Below are 22,570 nucleotides of genomic sequence, written 5' to 3' on the forward strand. Positions count from 1 at the left end.
TAATCCGTCTATTATGTGAGCCTTTTAAACAACCTGCCATCAGGCAAATGTTCAGAGTTAGTGCTCCCGAAAGAGATCTTGCCTTGTCAAATAATAACCCTGAAAAGTCAGTGTATTAATGGGGTGCATTAATTGTAGAACCTGAATTTGTGAAAAGCGCTATGACATTTTTACCATGTCATTGATTGCCTATTAGAGTTTTATGAGGTGTTGAGATATCAAGGCGAAATAGAGAGAATGGCATTAAAATGGAGCTCAGATAAGCATGAAGGCAGTCGAGAGCTACATAATTGAAAACTTGCTCCAGGCTAAATAGCTCCAGAGCGTTATCTAATGTATACTTTATTATGACACTTGTACATACACTGTTTGTTGCATTAGAAAAGTATTAAAGGATTAGTCCAGCTGAAAATGAAAATTCTGTTCATTTGCTTACCTTCATGTTATTGCAAACCCATATGAGTTTCTTTCTTCCGTGAGACACAAAAGCAGTTATATCGCTGGAATGCCCAGAGTGCTTTTCATAAAAGGACTGGGGCTTTTGAGCTCCAAAAATAACAAAAATGCACCATAAAATCATTCTGTATGACTCATGCATTATATTCTCTAGTCCTCTGATGTGATGCAATAGCTTCGTGAAAGGAGTACACCAAAATGATGAAGCCGTTTGAGGAAAATCTTGCCATCAGCAACAACTCTCAAATCTTCCAACAAGTTCAGTTCAAATATGGTGTCTAAAAAAGCACATTGCACCACAGGTTTGACGACAGTGATGACAAATGTCTTGGTTATTCATGTTGTGAATAATCGCATTGTGACAGATTTTAAGTTAAAAGGTCTTTTGGGGGGGGGGGGGTGAATATGCTAAATGCTTAACAAAGCTGCCATGTGACTTTAGAAGACTTGTAGTGAGTGAGTCATGTTGAATAATTAAGTAGCAATTTTTTTGTTAATTTTGGATATTGACAGCACATCAGTGCATGTTTATGTTTGTTGAAGGGATATTAGCATCCATTTTGCAGTGCGTTTCCCAAAAGCATAGTTAGCTAACTATGGTCATTAATTCCATTGAACTCTATTGGTAATGATGGAACTTACGACCATAGTTGCTTTTGGGAAATGCCCCTGCCTAGCATCTTATTTTGTGCTTCACAGAAGAAAGAAAGTCATACTGGTTTGGAGCAACATGTGTGAATTAATCAGAGAAGAATGTTCTTTTTTTCTGTGAAAATGCATTCAAATGCTTAAAGGAATTGAAAGCAAAGTTTAAAAGAATAGTTTACCTAGAAAATAACATTTTACTCACAATCAAGCCATCCAAGATGTAAATTAATTTGTTCATTCATCAGAACAGATTTGGAGAAATGTAGCATCACTTGCTGAGTAATGGATCTTCTGCAGTGAATGGGTGCCATCAGAATGAGAGTCCAAACAGCTGATAAAAACATCACAATAATCCAGAAGAAATCCTCATGACTCCATTCCATCAGTTAACATCTTGTAAAGCGAAAAGCTGCATGTTTATAATAAACAAATCCATCAAGACATTTTTAACTTCAATCCGTAATATAACTTTGTCTGATGCAGAAACAAACTGATCTACATTTTGGATGGCCTGAGGGTAATTATACTTTCATTATTAGGTTAAATATTTCTTTAATTTGACAGTGGAAAAGAAATTGTCTGGTCTCGCCATGTATGATGGCTCAGCTGGGTTTATTTGCAGATTGGTCCATAATGGTACTTGATGGAAACTGAAAAATAAATTCACAGAATTCAGTCATTCTGCTGGTCACTGTGCTATTTTATAACCTAAATTTAGGATGATGGATTTTCAGAGGGTGTTTTGCTTTTTTTTAAAGTGGCAAAGGAAGCATTTGAAGTCGTTTCAGGTAGTTTGGAGTCTGCTCCTTTCATCTCCCTGAAGTGCTGAAGTGTGTTCTATTACATTTGTCTTCATGCCAAAATTGATACTTCTCCATCCTGTGGTCTAGAGTCTGACAGCATCTCTACGAATGAGATGATTAAAGATTTGAACATTTCAGTAAGCAAATCACCTGCTACCCAGGCAATCAGGGGTTCCTCTGTGTTCTTCACTCCTCCCTGTACACCTGTATAATAGACTCCATATTCAATAAATTACAGTATAATCTGCTATACTTTATTTATCCCTACAATTCATGACTGTTGTGATGTTTAATATAAAAATTATTTAGATTAATTTACAGCAGGTGTCTTTTTACTGTCTTTTTTCCCCCATTACAATTATAATCACATATCTATTGCATTACTTGTACACTTGACTAGTATTTATTTATTCATTCGTTTATTTACTTCCCTAGATTATGTGATGAATGATTGTTGTGAAGTTTAATATAAAACAACGATTGGGCTAAAGTGTGTCGTCTTACTGTAAAATTGTATTATTTAAATATTATTTTTATTTTTATTTAAATTAAAATCATAACTTTTGCGCTTTAAACTAGTACACTTGCCTAGTTTATTTATTTATTTAAACCCTAAATTTTATTGATTAATGACTGTTGTGATATTTAATATAAAAAATAGTTAATTGTCCAATTAGTTGTGAATTAGTATGTCTTTTTACTTATGTATTATTATTTTAATAATATTTTAATAAAATTATAATCACATAACTGGTGCACTTTACTTGCCTAGTAACCATTTGCTTTAGCCATATTTTGAGAAGTAGGCCTAATGATGTGGCTCACAATGACTAATCAGTAAATGTCTCTCCACTTCCTGTGTAAATGTGTTCTCTATGATATTTGCAGGCTGAAGTAATGCACTTCCTATGATTTGTAATAACATTTAAGATGGTCAGTTGAAATGTGTCCATTTTGTGCAATTATATATCTCCTTCGCCTTTCACTTTTACTGTAGCGGCTTTTTTAGATTTTGACTCCTTTGTCACTGGATGGATACCTGCATTATGGCTGAAGGTGTCTGACAGTCAGGGGAAGGTGATCCATCCTACACTCACTATCTGCACTTCTCTGTTTGTCAGCCCATTTCAAACTACTGTCATGCTCGTCCCACCTGGGATTGAATACTGAAGAGTTTGACGGCGATGGAAATTAATTGGAGGCATTTGTTTATGTGCATGTTCACGATTGGCATCCCCAAGCTTGCCGTCTGTCAGGCCGATCTGTCATTGCAGACCTGGATCAGGCAGGAGTCAGGAATGCACAGGTTCCTCTCCAGAATCCCTTTAGATTTCACAGAGTCTCAGCTGAGAGCTTTCAGAGCACTGCAAAGTGAAAGTCGTGAAAGTGCCGGAGATTTCTCATTAAGGTTATTGCCCCCCTCAAAAACGGATTTATTCAAGCCTTTCCTTTTAATTTTATTGCAGTAAAAACAGCAGAGTTCTTAGATATTGACAGAAATGTAAAAGAATGAGAACGATCCAGGCGTTAGAGGCCAAAGGTTTGTCTTGTTTTTGGATGATTAGGAAACCATGTAAAGTAATGCATTACTTTTCAATTTAGAAGGAAATATCTGAGTTACTTTTTTCAAATAAGTAATGCCAGTTACTTTGTTCTCGATGTATTGACTGACAGCTCTTGTGTAGACATATTGAGAGAAATCAGAAAAAAAACAGAATAAGCTACCCTGCCTCGAATTTACAGCTAATTATCCAAAAGGCAAATATAGTTAATTTGTCTTGCTAACATCCATGACTCATGAGAAAGCTAAGTTATATGCAAGTTAGCTAAAGTTAGCTAAGGCAATAAAGGAAGTCTAGTAGGTTGCACCAGGGCACGTTCTTTCACTGCATGATTCAGTTTATTAATATGCATTTGAGTGATCAGAAAATTCGGGATATGGGGGCAGAAATATGTAAAGGGAACAGGTCAATTTAGCTCAAAGGGAATCATTTAAGATTTTAAAGGGAATTTGAACAGAATCACTGTTTCACGGCTGATCACTGAGACGCCCTGCAATTCACTGAACGAGCCGTTTAACATCAAATCTGCGCTGGATATTAATATCCAAACTATAGTGAAAACACTATTAATTAGCACAGTAACAAGATCGGCAGTTTAAGACATTAACTTGTAAGCACAAAACACAAGATACTTCTCTTTTCAATATGAATAAGGCTTTATTAGATAAATCTAAGACATATAAACTAATTTAACACATAAACGCACGCACTCATACATTCACACAAGTTGCAGGAAGATCAAAAGTTAGGGAAGGATGAGTTTAAGAGAATGGAAATATGGAATCCCAAGTTTACAGCAATATGTTAAATTGCATAGACATGAACAACCATCAATCACTTAATTAACCCTCGCACTGAGTTCCTCAATGAGGTTAAAATTATATTAGATACACCAGCACAAATGTCTGAAGGTACATTGCCTGTGTAAAGTTGTTGCTGATTGGCTGGAAGTTCAGTAGCCGTTGAAGTGACGTCTTGGGAAGCCCGTTGGTTGGGCGTTGGCTGAAGATGCAGAGTTGTGTGGGCTGGTTGAAGTTGAATGCGCAGACGAGGTCAGACGGCGTTACAAAACTTAACTCAGAACACGAAACTCTCAAACGGAAAAGAAAAGAAATAAAGTTTGACGAGACTATAGGTGGTGTTTCTCCTCATCGTGGCTAAGTAGCAACCAGCATGCAGGCTGAAGCACTCTGGAACCGCGCTCAAAGAACAGTGATGACAAACAGCATGGCTAAAAGCTAAAGCTAAGAAGCAAAGCTAAAAGCTGGCATGACTGATAGCCAAAGCAAGGCTAGAACTAAAAAGCAGACATGACTAATAGCAGAAGCATAGCTAGAGACTAAAAGCTTACAACTAAAAGCATAGATTTTATGGGGTCCTGTGTATTTAAACTGGACTGTTGGCCACACCTCAAATGTTGTCTTGACCAATCAGATATTGTCTTGGCTCGGGGGCATCATAAATCATATGTTTATCTTACCAAGCATGTGGTCCGAATTTTCCCGCTCTTGCAGGGTATAATTTTGGACATGTTTCCTATAACACGAATATGATACATTTGATAAATATTTGATTGTCAGGCCTATTTAAAGCAAGCAGTTTCCATCACAAACATACCAAACATGATTATGAATCCTTAAGTTATCCCATAGTTATTAAAAGACATTCACAATAAGTGATTATAACAAGATAGTCAAAGGTGTGGGTTACATATAAATGAATATGGAGTTAAGCGATGGACTGATTCATTTATAAGTCTTTTTGAGTTCATTCTGGTCCATATATATGTACAAAAGACAGTTTATTTGCCATTCTCTTTACAAAGACTTCTGTGGAGAGACCGGAGGTTCAAAGCCCCTTCCCCCTTAGGAATTTCAGTCTGGTTCTGTTAAGTGGGGGAAGTCCATGGAAGTGTTTACCTCTCATGGGTTTACATGTGATGCCCAGCGTTGCATTTCAATTACGAACAACAAATTTGACAAATCTCTTCTCCGAATTGAAATAGTCAATAATTGTTCTAGTGGTGTTAATGTTGAAAGCTGTTCTGTGAAACAAACACAGCCCTGATCGACTCTTTAATTTGTCTGGTTCGAGTCATTTCGGCTACAAATGTATATATTTATTTAATTTCATATAGTTAATCTGTATCGCGCAAATGTAATATTGATTTTATACAGCAGTTCAATAAACAAGAATTTAATATTAAAACCCTTAATTGTGACACTTGACACAATATTGACTGTTCTTGCTGTATTTCACCAAACAAATATAATTCCAATTTGCATCTCTGAGCAATATGACGCTGTTTTGTTTCTGAATGAATCAAGCATTTAAATGATTCGGTTCAGTCATAATTACTCACTTATTAAAAGAGACTTGCTGTCAGCTACTGGCGGTTTTCATTTCACACAGTGTGTGAATGCATCTAAATGCCCCTTCTAGTGCAGCTTCTGTGTTTTCTCTGCATTGCAAAGATTAATTTTGTCAATACTGATTTCATTTGCCTGGTAACAGCCCAAATGACTTAATATTCTAATTGACTGATTCTGTTTAAGAATTTGACTGAAAATATGATACACACTTTTAGAAAAAAGTACAAATGCCCAATAAAAGGTAAAAATACATTTAAAAGATTGGAAAATATAAATTTTCTATCACTGCTGTGAACTGACCACCACACTTAATATGCAGAATATCAAAAACTTTAGGAGTCAGCTGTCCACAGTAGTCCTTAAGATATCAGCACAACATCACACTCAGCAAAATATCATCTATCATCTGACCTTCAATGATCCAATTCAACCATACTAAGCAAAAATTACACATTTGTGTTCAGTTTTATTATTGCTGAATAGTGTTGAACTTTCTTCTCCTGCGATTTGTTTGTGCTGCGCCCTCTACTGTACAGACATCAGTTTACATTTCCTTCACCCTGAGGCGTATTCATGTATTCACGTATTCATTCACGTAACTTTTGATGTGAAAGGGCTTTTACATTTGTAAAAGAAGAACTTTTAATATTAAAAACCAAAAATCAAGCACCGCCCAGATGTTAAAAGTAACTCAAAAGTAATGTAACATATTACTTTCCATAAAAAGTAACATAATACGGTACTTTTTTAGGAAGTAGTCCAATGTTGTATTGCATTATTTTTTAAAGTAACTTTCCCCAACACTGTTTGTATTCCTCTCAGGTGTGACCACTGTACTGACTATGACCACTTTGAGTATCAGCGCCCGTAACTCCCTGCCAAAAGTAGCCTACGCCACAGCCATGGACTGGTTCATCGCAGTGTGTTATGCCTTTGTCTTCTCCGCCCTGATCGAGTTCGCCACCGTCAACTACTTCACCAAGCGGGGCTGGGCTTGGGATGGCAAGAGTGTGGTCAATGACAAGGTAATGATCATTAATCATGTCCCAGCATGCTTTGTGTTGTTTGGGTGGGGTGGCGTATGGATCAGATTGATTGATGTGGTAACAGTCCAGTACATTTTTGAGTGATGTGATGTCACGGGGCAAATGAAGTGACTGATGGTAATTCAAGAGCACATCATGTTGTTGTGAATTTGGCTTGTCCAAAAAAAATGTAGAAATCAAAATAAAAAATAAGATCACCTAAATATCTCAGTTGTTCCTCCTAGACAGCAATGTGATTATCCCTATAAAGCCTACAGTATCTACAGTAGTACATGCCTTCTATCATCTTATAGACCGTTTATATATTGTTTTAGCAAGTAAAAGACACATTTGTAAATCTGTCCACATTCAGCTCGTGGTTCACATGTCTTTTCTATATGAAATCTTTACTGAATTTTATAAAGTAAATGTTAGAATAGCTTTGATATTGTTAGCAATATTTTACGATATATACCCATACCGGACTGTAGCAATTTATGTTTATTTGATTATCCATACATATGTACACAAAAGGCCTATTTCTCTCAAATATTGTTCACAAATCTGTCTAAATCTGTGGTAATGAGCACTTCTCCTTTGCCGAGATAATCCATCCACCTCACAGGTGTGGCATATCAAGATGCTGATTAGACAGCAGGATTATTGCACAGGTGTGCCTTAGGCTGGCCACAATAAAAGGCCTTTCTAAAGTGTGCAGTTTTATCACACAGCACAATGCCATAGGACCTCCACATCCAGCATCTTCACCTCCAAGATCATCTGAGACCAGTCACCCAGACAGCTGCTGCAACAATTTGTTTGCATAACCAAAGAATTTCTGCACAAACTGTCAGAAACCATCTCAGGGAAGCTCATCTGCATGATCGTCATCCTCATCGGGGTCTCGACCTGACTGCAGTTCGTCGTCGTAACCAACTTGGGCAAATGCTCACATTCGATGGCGTCTGGCACTTTAGAGAGGTGTTCTCTTCACGGATGAATCCCGGTTTTCACTGAACAGGGCAGATGGCAGACTATGTATGGTGTTGTGTGTGTGAGCGGTTTGCTGATGTCAACGTTGTGGATCGAGTGGCCCATGGTGGTAGTGGGGTTATGGTATGGGCAGGCATATGTTATGGACAGCGAACACTGGTGCATTTTATTGATGACATTTTGAATGCACAGCGATACCATGACAAGATCCTGAGGCCCATTGTTGTGCCATTCATCCACAACCATCACCTCATGTCGCAGCATGATAATGCACAGCCCCATGTTGCAAGGATCTATACACAATTCCTAGAAGCTGAAAACATCCCAGGTCTTGCATGGCCAGCATACTCACCAGACATGTCACCCATTGAGCATGTTTGGGATGCTCTGGATCGGCGTATATGACAGCGTGTTCTAGTTCCTGCCGATATCCAGCAACTTCGCACAGCCATTGAAGAGGAGTGGAGCAACATTCTACAGAGTGGGGCAAATACTGATTGTTTATATATAAATATATATTTTGATGTAATATATATATATATAAACATTTTTTTTTAAATCACATTGAAAGTCAATGTCAAATATGATTGTCAGATGGATGTTTATTTGTTCATCTCTCAATAATCATTGAATTATATGTTTTGCCTCCACAATAAAACTACAGAGCTTAGATCATAAAGCTATGCATTACATGTAAGACATATTATTGGCACATATGGTATAGAGTGACAACTAATATTTTATATTAATTTTATCTAAGTAGTCTGGCATACTCTTATAAATATTATCACCTATTTACATTACAAGCTGTCAGCATTGTGTCTTTCTTTTTGGCCATATAAATAACAGCAACAAATTGCATATTTTGCTCAGATTGGGCTTTTGAATAAAACTGTGATTTTTTTTTCTCCCCATGAGCTCCATATTCTCATACATCAGACTGAGCCATAAAAGCCTGATGTATCAAATGTTTAGATTTTTGTCTAAATATTCGATAAATGGTTTCAAAAAAGTTGTTTTCTTCAGACGATTATTTAATATGCCAGGCCTTACTTTCCTTAATTTCATAATCTTTCCATATGAAATATTTCTTGTCAAATTCATATATTTGACAAACGTTTTTTAGGAGAAACATATGAGACAACGTTGTTACATAAATTAATTTTTATATAAATCGTCCATTATTTTATTTTTATATTTTATGTTTTATTATTGCATTTCCAATAAGTTTCTCCATTTGATTAGGACACAAAGCAATTTGTGTCTCATTATGCTTTACCTTTTTAAAATAGATGGGGGTTGATTTTTGTAATAATCAAAACTCCATAATCATCGGGAAGAAGGAGGCGGGATCCGGCGGACAATCAAAATGAAACTTTAATAATCAAAATAAACACAAACCAGCGCATCAGCCCCTTTGCGGACGACTGATGCGCACAAATAAAAACCAAAACATAAAGTAAAGCCCAGGCCTGGTCCTCTCTCGTCCTTCACTGTCGTCGCTCCAGTTTTATATCCTTCCATCTCCTCCGTGGGACTCGAGACCGGTGGGTCGAACAGGTTTCGTTCATCTCCAATCACTCCACCGGCCTCGCTCGTTTCCACATCCCTCGGCCCCGCCCCACTCGTCACAATTTTATATGCTTAACAACAGCACTTCATTGTGTCTTTTTCTGTAAAGTAATTTCTTCTCCAGCAGTTCCCTGATATCCTGCCTGTAAAGCCATGCTGATAGAATCATACGCCATCTATGATACATTCAGCTTGCTGTATTTCTGCTCCAGGTCAGGGTGAGATAACCACACATTAGTCCATTATGATCTTATTACGGAGTACTGCAGATTTTCACTCATATCTTGTTCATTTGAGCCAGAGTCAGTGTCAGATTAAACAGATTACTCATCTTGATCTTATTAGAACAGATTCATTAGCAATTATTCATGCAAACAATCTGAACTGATTGATTACAGAAGAAAATTTCTTTATTTATATAGTTTGTAAAGAAAATGTGAGTGGTGATTTATTGTGTAAAACTCACTGCCACTTTGCCATGTTGCTGTGGGAGGTTGCTAAAGCATTCCTATGCAGTCACTTATGAGTTCTACAGTAGGTGTTGCTATGGGTTGATAATGTGTTCTAACTGTTGCTATAGGGTTGTTAACAAGTTTTAGGTGTTGCTATGGCATGGCTATGGGGAAGTCGTGGCCTAATGGTTAGATAGTCGGACTTGCAATCAAAGGGTTGTGAGTTTGAGTCTCGGGCCAGCAGGAATTGTAGGTGGGGGGAGTGCGTGTACAATGCTCTCTCCACCCTCAATACCACGACTGAGGTGCCCTTGAGAAAGGCACCGAACCCCCAACTGCCCTCCGGGCGCCGCAGCATAAATGGCTGCCCACTGCTCCGGGTGTGTGTTCATGGTGTGTGTGTTCACTGCTGTGTGTGTGCACTTTGGATGGGTTAAAAGCAGAGCACGAATTCTGAGTATGGGTCACCATACTTTGCTGTATGTCACGTCACTTTCTTCTATGTGGTTACTAACATGTTAGCAATCTGTTGCTATAGCTTGCTAACAAGCTCTTTGTGTTTCTAAGGCATTGCTATGTGGCTGATAACATGTTGTAGGCGTTGATGTGGATTGCTAATGAGTTCTAGGTGTTGCTAGGGCATTTATGTGTGGTTGCTGACATGTTTTAGCTGATGCTTGGGTGTTTGCTAGATGGTTGCTTACTGTTGAGGTCAAAAATCTCTATGATTGTATGGTCTAGATATGGATTATGGTGCAGATATGGTGGGAAATGTTATGTTAAAATAATGTTCATATGCAAACAGTGTGGGAAAAGTTACACCCCAAAGTGTAATAGTTAATCTTAGAGATTTTAAAATCTCATTTATAAACCGATAATGAGAGAAAGATGATCCAAGACCAGTATATACCTGACATTTGTTTGCAGACAAAATTTATGACAGCACTGTCAGTTAAAATTAAGCCCAAGCAAAACTGCATTACATGCTATTTTCCAGTCAAATGATTTTAATGACTATTTGATTTTAGTGATTGAAAGAATTTTTGTAATCCAGTGAAGCCAACCCTGAAATGTACTGTCAGCCTGTCTTTCAGACAGACTTATCTTCATCACAACCACAAATTCCAATCTGGAGTCTTATTCTCATTATCTGAGATTGATTAATATCAGTTTCATAGGTTCTCTTCCTTCCCCTAGTCAGACTCTGTAGCACAAGATCATTGCTTATTCATAAGCCTTCAAATTTCCACAAATCACATTCTTCCCACTAAAGGTCATTCAGCCAATCAGAAATGACAGCCTGTAGAATTGGCATGTTTATGCTGATTTTTGCAATGTCTTCCTCCGTCAGTCACAGGACCTAGATGTCCATTTCGTGGTCCAAGTTTTTGGTGTCTAAATCTGATGCACTTGAAATAGATCCAATCAGTCTTTTATTACCTGTCAAGATAATGTCATGCTTTCACTCTAAAAGGAAGAAATACAAAAATGTTTAATTTCTCTTTGCCATACTGCCAATAAACCTGTTTTTAAATTTAGCAAGATTGTGGCATAAATGTTGCATAATTGTAATTAAAGTATCACATTACAGTGTGTGTGTGTGTGTGTGTGTGTGTGTGTGTGTGTGTGTGTGTGTGTGTGTGTGTGTGTGTGTGTGTGTGTGTGTGTGTGTGTGTGTGTGTGTGTGTGTGTGTGTGTGTGTGTGTTGTGTGCGCATGCTAATGGAGAGAGAAAGTTGTTATTAATGACTGTTTTTCATGTGTGGGATCTTGTTGTTTTTCTGTGTACGATCTGCGCCGGCACAACTGAATTTTTTCCTGCTGCTGTTTTGACAAGAACTTATTGAATCATGAATCTTCCTCCCATTCTTCATCATGAGTCTGCTCATCCTCGACACCTCCAGTTGTCCCATCAACTCCTCATCATATTACCGCACATGTTCTACAACTTGGGCGGGTTTCTCTGGCAAGTGGATGATGTATAAGACACACAGGCTGCATTCCCACAGTGTCTGAGACTGAGATTGTCCTGTTTGTACAACAGGAGACTGGAGCAGATTGAATACTGTCAGTGTGGACAGTAGCCAGTCGTCGTCTTTAAATCACGTACGCTGTACAAGCTAATAGAGAATGTTAACTAAGAGGAGACATAGCTATTTAGCATTGTTTTGGCAAGGCAAACACATTAAATATAGCTTTATTGTGGTGTGTAACCCACTTTTCACATCCTAGGTTTTTTTCTCATTGTATATCCTGTTTCACTCAGAAATTGGTCAAATAATAAGCTGCAAATGGCAATACAAATCTTGTTTAATTTGAGAATACACAGTGAAGAATTAAACTACCTAATCCTTCACTGTGTTATTGTAGTATTATTTAAAGTATATATGTACAGTATATACAGTACATACACACATACATATATTTACATATATTTTAGTTTAGTCCTTAGTCCCCAAAAAAGGCATGCATTTTTTACATAAAATTTGTCCTGCTTTGTTGCACTTACAGAAAACAGTTTTAATGGTTTTAGTTTTAATATTTAGACATTATATTTATGCATTTTAAGATTTGTACCTTTATATGTGTTTGTTTGTTTTTTGTCTACATTTGCACACGAATGGTCTTCTACCTATTTATAGATTAGATAGAATAGTCTTTTTTTTGTTGTTGTCGTTATTAAAATTTTCAACACTTTTTAATTTGAAAAGTTTGTAGTTGCAGAAAAATGTATCAAGCTGATTTTTGCTTAAAACAAGAAAAATATCTGCAGATGGCAGAATGAATGAAGGAAAACAAAAACACTTTCTTATCACTTTGGTACGTGTTTTACTAGATTTGAGCAAAAACCTAATTTCGTTTGTGTACATTTTTCAGAAAACGTACTTAATATTTGAAGTATTTGTGTTTCTCAAGTAAATATATTTTGATTTAAGAATGTTTAGATATTTTGTACTGGAAAACAAAACAAAACACAATTAATAAAAAACTAATAAGTATTCCAGTGTAGCTGTTAACTCCACAGCAATCCCCAACCCATCCCACTAACTGGTTATAAATTATAGTTTTCGCTCACTTTCATATACAGTATAATAACCAAATTGTGTCAACAGAATTGCATTAAGCACTCCACACAGGACAGACAAATGTATTCCATTTTAAAAGTGACAAACTCTCTTTCCTTACAGAAGAAGGAGAAAGCTTCAGTCATCAAGAAGAACAACGCCTATGCCGTAGCCGTAGCGAACTATGCCCCCAACATCACCAAGGACACAGTCCTCCCCACCATCGCCAAGGGAAGCATAGCTGAACAGGGTAAGGCCAAAGCTGATGGGAAACCAGCCGAGGCGAAGAAAACCTTCAACAGTGTGAGTAAAATCGACCGCATGTCCCGTATCATGTTCCCAGTTCTCTTCGGGACATTCAACCTGGTATACTGGGCAACATATTTGAACAGAGAACCCGTGATCAAAGACATGATGCCCTCTTATTAGACGATGTCCAGGGATGTGATGGGATCCATTAAGCAGGACTAAAGACTAGGCCAAAACCACCCAGGGACTGAATATAATCACGCTTCGACGCTCTTTCCCATCTGCTCCACAAAGACGTGTCGTGGATTGTTGCAAGATGCCTTTCTATCTCTCTCTCTCTTTCTGTCATTCTTTTCTACAGCTTTTTCAGCAGTGCTTTTGAAATGACATTTGCCTTTGTATATATGTATGTAGTGAAAATGACATGTAATGTTTAGTTTGACGTGTTTCGCTCTGTGAGAATCTGACTTTGGACCTCAATCTGTGATATAGATTAGAAAATTATAATGATTAATATATTTATTTATTTATTTATTTATTTGGTGTAAAAGGTAAACTTTTTGTGATGTGTTTGTTTTTAAGTATCCTATTAATATATATTTCTTTTTTTCTTTCTTTTTTTTAATAAGACCAAGCTTTTATGCTTATGGTCTGATATTTTGTGCTGAGCCCCAAACTTATAAAATCAACCGTTTACACACATCACTGTATCTTTACTGTATGTGATTTTATTTTCTTCTATTGAACTGGGAATGTTCCTTTAACAGCATTTTGCAAGATCTGTTTACTGTCAGATTTTTGACTCTACATCCCTTTATAAAGGTCTGTAATGCAGTAGCTTGTATCAGGGTTGTGTGAGAAGCTCATTCAACCTGAACTCTGAAGTTAAGAAGAAAACACAATTGCATGCCATATTACTTCCATAATGTGTCCTTTTTTTATTAAAATAGGACACATTATGAAAGTAATATGGCATGGTTTACTCTTTTTTTTTTCTTCAGAGCTGGAGCAATTTGTTATATTTTGATGGATAAGGAATTAGGAATACACATTATCTTAATTGACTTAAAGGAATTGCTCACCTAAAAATTTTAATTTGCTAAAAATCAACTCAGGTCATCCAATATGTAGATTACATTGTTTCTTTATCAGAACATATTTGGTATTATTACATCACTTGCTCATTAATGTATCCTCTGCATTGAATGGGTGCCGTCAGAATGAGAGTCCAAACATCACAGTAATCCACAAATAATCCACACCACTCCAGTCCATCAAATAATGTCTTATGAAGTGAAAAGCTTTGCGTTTCCAAGAAACATATCCATCATTAATGTGTTTTAACTTTAAACCATAACGTTTGGATTGTTTTTGCTTTTGTAGACTGCAGATGAGGCAACTTTTTCACTGAAGAAAGTGTATTATTTTAATGATAGATTTGTTTTTACAAACATTCCATTTGTGTATTATTTACATGATTTGTATATTATTGTGATGATGTTTTTATCAGTTGTTTGGACTCTCATAATGACGGCACCCATTCACTGCAGACAATCCATTGGTGATGTAATGCTAAATTTGTATCAATCTGCTCCAATAAAGAAACAAACAAACAAATCCACATCTTGGATGGCCTGAGGGTGAAATACTTTAGGGACATTTTCATTGTTTGTGTGCTCTTACTTTAAGAACTAGCCTTAAGAAAGTAAGTTTCATTCCATAAAACATTAAATGTAACTAGACTTGGTGCTTCATGATTGTTCACAAATGCACTATTTTCTAGGCAGGTTTTTTTTTGTTTGTTTGTTTTTTTTTCATTATTCTTAAATTACATAATAATAAACCCACTATGAATATAACAGCAAGATGACCTTTCCTCACACCCTTCCATCAAAGATGAAGTGCATAATTTTTTTATACTTTACTCCTTCTCCAGGTGTAATGTGAAAACCCAATTATAAGACATCTGTATATGGCCTTCTTAAAGAGAGCGGAGCTATTCGTTTTTCAACTAATGGGAGCTGTTTGGTGTTGCTAATGATGCAGCAATGACCCACTTCATCTTTCATGCTGGAGCTAAGGAAATTAGTGAACATGTTAAACAATTATGTGTGTGTGTGTGTGTGTGTGTGTGTGTGTGTGTGTGTGTGTGTGTGTATATATATATATATATATATATATATAATATCATGATGATTTCATGTTCAGTAATATCCTGATTTCTCCACTGTGCTTTACTGTTATTGGACTCTTACGGACGATGATTTTTTTGGACCAAAAGACCGAAGTGCTTCAACTACTGCATGTTTACTACAATAGTTTACCCTCTTAAATGAAGCTAAATATTCTTAAAATTGAGTGTGTTACAAAATATGATACTGTAACTTCATATAAATGTCACTGACTCTGAATTCTGAAAATTTCAATTGCCTATTACAGAGTTGACAACATATATATATATATATATATATATAAGGAATATTTATGTAGGTGTTGTGGTACACTTGTGTGTGATTTACCATGAGCCTGTTTTTATGTTGTCTGTTTGTACAGTTTTATACACAGAAAAATAAGCATTGCAGAGTTTTCAGGCAAGCTATTAAGTTATTTATTTTAAGGAAAAGATGTATGATTTTCATTTAAGCATGCTGCAGCATTTTTGGCTGTATAGAAAATGATCAAATTGTTTCAGAATGATATACGTTGTTGTTTTATATATATATATATATATATATATATATATATATATATATATATATATATATATATATATACAGTATATATATACTGTATATGTATATATAAATGTTCTAATATGTTTTGAGTTCTTATTAAAGTATCCATATATGTTTCTCGGTATTTTTAGCTCAAATTTATTTAACAATATATTTATTTAAATATATGCATATTAATTTATCATCTTTATTTATCAGTATTATTCGATATGCTATCATATTAAATATTTTTTTCTGCATGATTTTAATATAGTTTGAAGCTCTGCTTTAATTTCCACATTGCTTGGATTGTATTAAATGATGGTTGCATCTTTGTTATACATAAACTGTATGAGCAATAAAAAAAGAAGAGGTGAACATGTAAACTTCCTGGCATGGAAAAGAGCTTTCCACACACAGAATGTATAGCTCTCTGTCATTGTCCTGCTGAAAGACGATGCAAATACATCCTGAATGAAAGTTTCATGTGGTGGTTCATGTTTTCAGATGGGATGTTTTGAACAGAATGTTTGAATATTGTAGGTGATTTTTCGATAGGTGCTACAACTGATATGTCAATCAGCTTTTAATGATAGCATTATTATTTAATGTAACTTTGCATTCAAAAATAAAATTTTGGTCGCATTTAGGCCACTTACATGATGCTCTAAACCCGTATGCTGTTATTTTATTTTTATTTATTTATTTTGCATTTTTTTTATGTGTACTTTTTGGATGTTTACAGACATGATTACTATGAAGCTGCATTAAGATCTTTCAGAAAATCTTATTTTGCGCTTTTCAGGCAAAATACTTGCATACAGGTTTGGAACAACATGACGGTGAGTAAATGACAGCATTTTCACTCTGGGTTAATTATTCCTTTAACTGAAAACGTGAGGAAGAATCAATTAGTTGTATGTCTTTAGAAATGAATCACCAAGGCCGGTTAAGTACTCACTAATGTCTGTTATATAATTAGTATGTTGTTTCCTATAATGTAAATGTGAATTAAGGCACACGACCAACAACAGAACCGCTTTAGTCCTTTAACTGCTGGGACTCATTTTCTAAATATTGGTACTTTCTCTTTCAAACCTCATTCTACTTACTCTTTCAACAGCTTCTTGCTAAATAAACAACTGGAACAAATATATTTGTGTTTGATTTGTTTATTTCTATCTATTTTAGGGCCTTTTCCAGTGTTTAGTGTGGCTAAAACACATGCTGCTGTACATTCTTTTTCTGGTATTTGTCATTGTTTTGTCCCAGGTTGCATAATGACCATATCTTAACAACTACCTTATAACTATTAATAAGCAGCAAATTAGGAGTTTATTGAGGGAAAACTCTTAATCAATAGTGAATATGTGTTCCCTAATCAAAAATGTTGCCACATAAATTATCGTGTAAAATACTGTATAGTATGACTGGATGCATCATTAGCAAAAAATGCAAGTAGTGTTTCTTCTTCCGTTTAAAAACTGATTCGATTTTGCTATTATAGAAAAAAAAGAAAATGTTCTGTGAATTTCAGTTTGAAATGGCAAAGTAAGCTCTAGGATAATCGTTACATTTACATTAATGCATGGTAACACTTTGCAATAGGGAACACGTTCACTATTAACTAAGAGTTTTGCCTGAACAAATTCCTAATTTGCTGATTAGTTATTAAGGTAGTTGTTAATTTTAGGTACAGGGTGGATTAAGGGATCTAAAATACGGTTATGGAGAATAAGGCATTAATATGTGCTTTATAAGTACTAATAAACAACCAATATGCTAGTAATATGCATGTTAATAAGCAACTAATTAATAGCTATAATTTAGTCCTTAAAATAAGTCTTACCTTATGCATTTACCAGAAACTTTTATCCAAACAACTTTAGAACAGTACAGGAATAGTTCACCCTAAAATTTACATTTGCTTAAAATAAAAAAATAAATAAAGTACTCATTCTCAGACCATCTGAGATGTAGATGAGTTTGTTTCTTCACAGATTTGGAGAGATGTAGCATTACATCAGTTGCTCACCAATGGATTCTCTGCAATGAATGGGTGCCATCAGAATGAGAGTCCAACCAGCTGATAAAAACATCACACAAGTAATCCACACAACTGCAGACCATTTTTTGCTAAACGAAAAGCTGCTTGTTTCTATTAAATAAAGCCATCATTCAGGCATTTTAAATTTAAACAGTAACTTCTGGACAAAATTCTAGTCTGTAATGGGAGAGTGTGTACATTTTCACCAAATGTTCCTTTCTGGGTGAATTATTCCTTTAAGACAAGAGCTTACGCTTCAGAACATGGGCTCATGGAATTACACTATTAGATGGGATTTCCCTCCAAGACTTTCTTGGAAGGGTCAGAGAACAAAATAATATGAGCATGACATACAATACTTCAGCTAAATCCCCATTCAGAGTGATTTTAGTGGAGGGGGCTTCTCTCTGCACTGCAGCTTAACTCTCATCTACTCCGAAGATCTGAGATCCACCATCAAATCCATTAGAGAATTCCATTAGCAAGACACTGAGAGCAGGAAGTTAATGGTCAACGATTTTTAAGCCAATGCTTCAATTAGGTCAGGAATGGTTTGAGTCTGGATTTATTTATTTATTTAATCCCTTTGTCTGGACATCAGTTAATAAAGTGCACAGTCTTTGTCCAGAGCACAGCATACAAAATCTGAAACTTGTCAAGAACTTTGTCTGGATCATATTAAAAGAAAGAAATAATGAGTTTCATTTTGCTTTAACAGATAAAACAGCCCATGTTTAGGACCATTATGATTATTTATATATTAATTTATTGGGATTTTTATTTTTATTGTATTTTTTGCATTTTTTGCATTGCAGTGCAATTTTTGCAATTTTTCCCCCTGAAAATTCTCATTCCCTTAAATGCAAGAAAAATATATACCTTAAACCAACAAACTTTAAAATAATTGTAAGATTAATGTGTTTGAATTACATATTAAATTAATGTAATATAATTGTTACGCCCTTATTAGGGAGCAACAATGATCGAAGGAGGATAAAACGTTTACGGCGGTTACAATATTTATTTATTTTCACATTCTTCATAACAAAGACTGTCTCTCAAGCTCTCGCAATACGCTGCAACGCCGATCAACATCTCGGTCCTGGCCTGTGACAGAATGGAACGCTCAACTGAGGACGCCAAACAGGAAGCTTTTTATGACAGGCACACCTGTGCACCGGTGTACCCAATCCACCTGATTGTCTCAGATCCGCAGCGCACCTGTAAGAGGAGCAAAACACACCCAGACACGGAAAAAACGACAATACTAAGTATACAGCCGTGACACTCCCCCCCTTAAGAAAAGGAAACAAATAAGTTTCCGCCAACAATAAGCATACATAACCGCACCAACACACTTTAGTAGGCCTATACTTACACAATATCAACAACATTCCCCCACGTGGATAGAATAATAAATAGAAAAACAAACCTGTTAACTCTTCAAGGCACAGCATGTGTTTTACAATGGTGCCCTAGACAGCGCATCGGCAACTATATTTTCTGAGCCCTTCAAATGCCTAACATCCAAATGAAAGGGCTTAAGAAACAAGCACCAACGCATCAGCCGTTGATTTGGATTTTTAAGAGAATGTAAAAATGTAAGCGGGTTATGGTCACTGTAAACTATTACCGCTGAACTGTTCCCACCAACATACACTTCGAAATGTTGGAGTGCTAAAATTAACGCAAGTGCCTCCTTTTCAATTGTGGAGTAGTTCATTTGATGACAATTGAACTTTCGCGAGAAAAAACAAACCGGCCGCTCAATACCTGCATCATCCTCTTGAATTAACACTGCCCCTGCTCCCTCTTTACTGGCATCTACCTGAATCTTAAAAAGTTTTCTCCAACTGAGGTGCCATAAGGACAGGTGTCGTAGTTCACAAAACGCCTGACTGGACCCAAAGGGACAACGGAAGAATTCCCCCGTGTATGAACCGGACGATCACTGAATTTATCAGCACGGGGCTTATGAATAAGCTCCCAGTCATCCACCAGCAGTGCAGCTTCTGAAGCGGTTTTAATCTGACGCTCCGCAACATGTGGCTATCATCTCGGGTAGTGTATTTCTGTATTGTTCAAATAAAATTAACTCTCTCAGCTTATCCACTGTTGTACTATCTGCCGCTGTACACCAACGATCAAACTGCACAGTCAATTCTCTTACGAACTCAACATTTGTTTCAATCACCTTTCGCTGTAACGTACGGAACCTTTGCCGATAGCTCTCTGTAACACACTCATTAATTTTTAACACCGGCACTTTAATGGCTTCATAATTCTGGCTGTCAGCATCAGATAGCGTAGAATAGGCTTGTTGCGCTTTACCTGTTAAAACGCACTGAAGCAGCATAGCGCGTTCAACATCACTCCAATCATACGCTACTGCGACTCGCTCAAATAGGAGAAAAAAAATCTACACCTCAGCCTCATTAAACGGCGGTACCAAACGTAAATTACGAGCCACACTCAGTTTCGCTGAATCAACATTAACACCTGCACCCACCGGCTTACCTTCTTCATGTAACTCTAATCGACGCCTTTCAATCTCTAAACTCTGTTGCTCTAATTCTTGCCGGCTTTTCTCCAACTGCAACTCCATTTGGACCTTCTCACATTCCAAGCTACGTTTTCACACTCAGTATCACGTTGTATCAGCAACAACTCTTTCTGTTGCTCAAATGAAAGGGTACTTAAAGCAGACAATGGAAGGGTAGTTGAAATAGGCGTACTTACAGCAGGCAACGCAGCTGAATCAGGCAATTTAGATCCTCTCAAGATTTGAAGATCACCCAGCGCAGTTTCAAGGCCTAGCTTAATTCCGTCTTTCGACCTTTTTTGATTATACGTTAGCTCGATTTTATAATGCGCAGCTAGCTCCAACAATTGCTCTTTGGTCATTTCCTTTAACAATTCCTCAGAAGGAGACTGAGAAAATGTTTCAATAACATCGGTCACCATAATTACCACTAATCACGCTTACAAAACACACGCTCAACAAATATTACGCACAAAACGATTTTTTTTTTTTGTTTGTTTTTTTAAATGACAAATCAAGGTCTATTTAAAGAAACTAAACCATCCATTTAAACTAAACAAACCCTAGTCTTCAGTTGGCCCAAGACCGGGTACTTACGCACTAAATCCCGCAAGTTTGGAAAGACGACCAATTACCAAGTCGCCCTCCAAACCTCGGCTGTGCCCCCGAGACAACTGCTCTAAGCCCCGAGCCAACCAAAAATAACAAACTAAAATAAAAAAAACTACGTGCACAAAGACACGCACTAAACCTACCCGGAAGGTTTGTTCTTTAAATAGCCTATTCCCAACATCTCATGTTATAGAGCCTAACTAATTAATGGAGCGTTCCAACATTTCAATTCAAAAATCGGGATTATTAGGGAGCAACAATGAAGGACGATAAAACATTTACGGCAGTTACAATATTTATTTATTTTCACATTCTTCATAACAAAGACTGTCTCTCAAGCTCTCGCAATACGCCGCAACGTCGATCAACATCTCGGTCCTGGCCAGGGATCGATGTGACAGAATGGAACGCTCAACTGAGGACGCCAAACAGGAAGCTTTTAATGACAGGCACACCTGTGCACCGGTGTACCCAATCCACCTGATTGTCTCAGCTCCGCAGCACACCTGTAAGAGGAGCAAAACACACCCAGACACGGCAAAAACGACAATACCAAGTATACAGCCGTGACAATAATATAATATAATATAAAACGTCTAAGGTTACGTATGTAACCCTGGTTCCTCGAAGGAACGAGACACTGTGTCGAGAACGTTTGGGGAACGCGTCCAGCGTGACGTCTCTGAATAATGTGTATAATCAGTCCAAAGGAAGGGCGAGACATCATAGGCGGGTGACGTCAGAGACCAGGAAGCATAAAAGCATGAGCGGGCAAAGCCGGTAATCAGCCTCAAAGGATGAAGCAAGCGCCAGCCAGAGATGCCCGAAGTGTGGCACTGCGACGCAGCGTCTCGTTCCTTCGAGGAACCAGGGTTACATACGTAACCTTAGACATTCCTCTTCAGGAACTCGAGCTGCGTCGAGAACGTTTGGGGAACGAGAATGCCCGCCAGACTTTCAAATCTCTGCCTAGTGTGGAAGAGCACAGCTAAAGCAAGAGAATGAGAAGGAGCCTGACAGAAATCGCGGACAACCCGTCCAATGGCCAAACTTCAGAAGGAGTGAGTCTTGACCCCACAGGAGAGGGGAGATCAGAGGACTCGAGGCTTAGGATAGCATCCTGATCACCGCTTAGCATAAGCTTCTTCTGGCCTCAGGCCTCAGCCTCAGCGCACCATGGAGGAAACATGTAACCAGAGGGTTTTTGCTCACTGACTGGCCACCGAGAGGGGGGCGGTAGGCCACCATGGCCGCCACGTAGACCTTCAGGGTGGAGTGGGTCAACCCTGCGGAGAGCCTGCAGGAACTCCAGCACTGTACCATCCGGGCAGTTAACTGGGTCGAGCTGGCGGTCTCCGCACCAAGAAGTGAAAAGCTTCCACTTCAAGGCATAAAGTTTCCTCATTGAGGGAGCTCTGGATTGGAGAACGGTCTTACAACCTCGGTTGAGAGACTGGAA

At 37.2% G+C, this 22,570-nt stretch overlaps 1 protein-coding gene across 2 annotated transcripts in view; it reads left to right on the forward strand.

The window, feature by feature from the left end:
• LOC132113919 (gamma-aminobutyric acid receptor subunit alpha-2-like) overlaps positions 1-14,635 on the forward strand; it is a 70,414-nt gene extending 55,779 nt beyond the window's left edge. The window contains exons 9-10 of one of the 2 annotated variants that reach the window (XM_059521977.1): positions 6,664-6,866; positions 13,071-14,635. In XM_059521977.1, coding sequence (XP_059377960.1) covers positions 6,664-6,866; positions 13,071-13,376 — 509 coding nt within the window. In that variant the 3' untranslated portion in view covers positions 13,377-14,635. The remainder of the gene's footprint in view (positions 1-6,663; positions 6,867-13,070) is intronic. The other variant, XM_059521978.1, reaches the window with a different exon arrangement.
• Positions 14,636-22,570: the final 7,935 nt, after the last annotated feature.

This window comes from Carassius carassius, chromosome 33 (genome assembly GCF_963082965.1).
Source record: "Carassius carassius chromosome 33, fCarCar2.1, whole genome shotgun sequence".
In the NCBI taxonomy this organism is placed as follows: domain Eukaryota; kingdom Metazoa; phylum Chordata; class Actinopteri; order Cypriniformes; family Cyprinidae; genus Carassius; species Carassius carassius.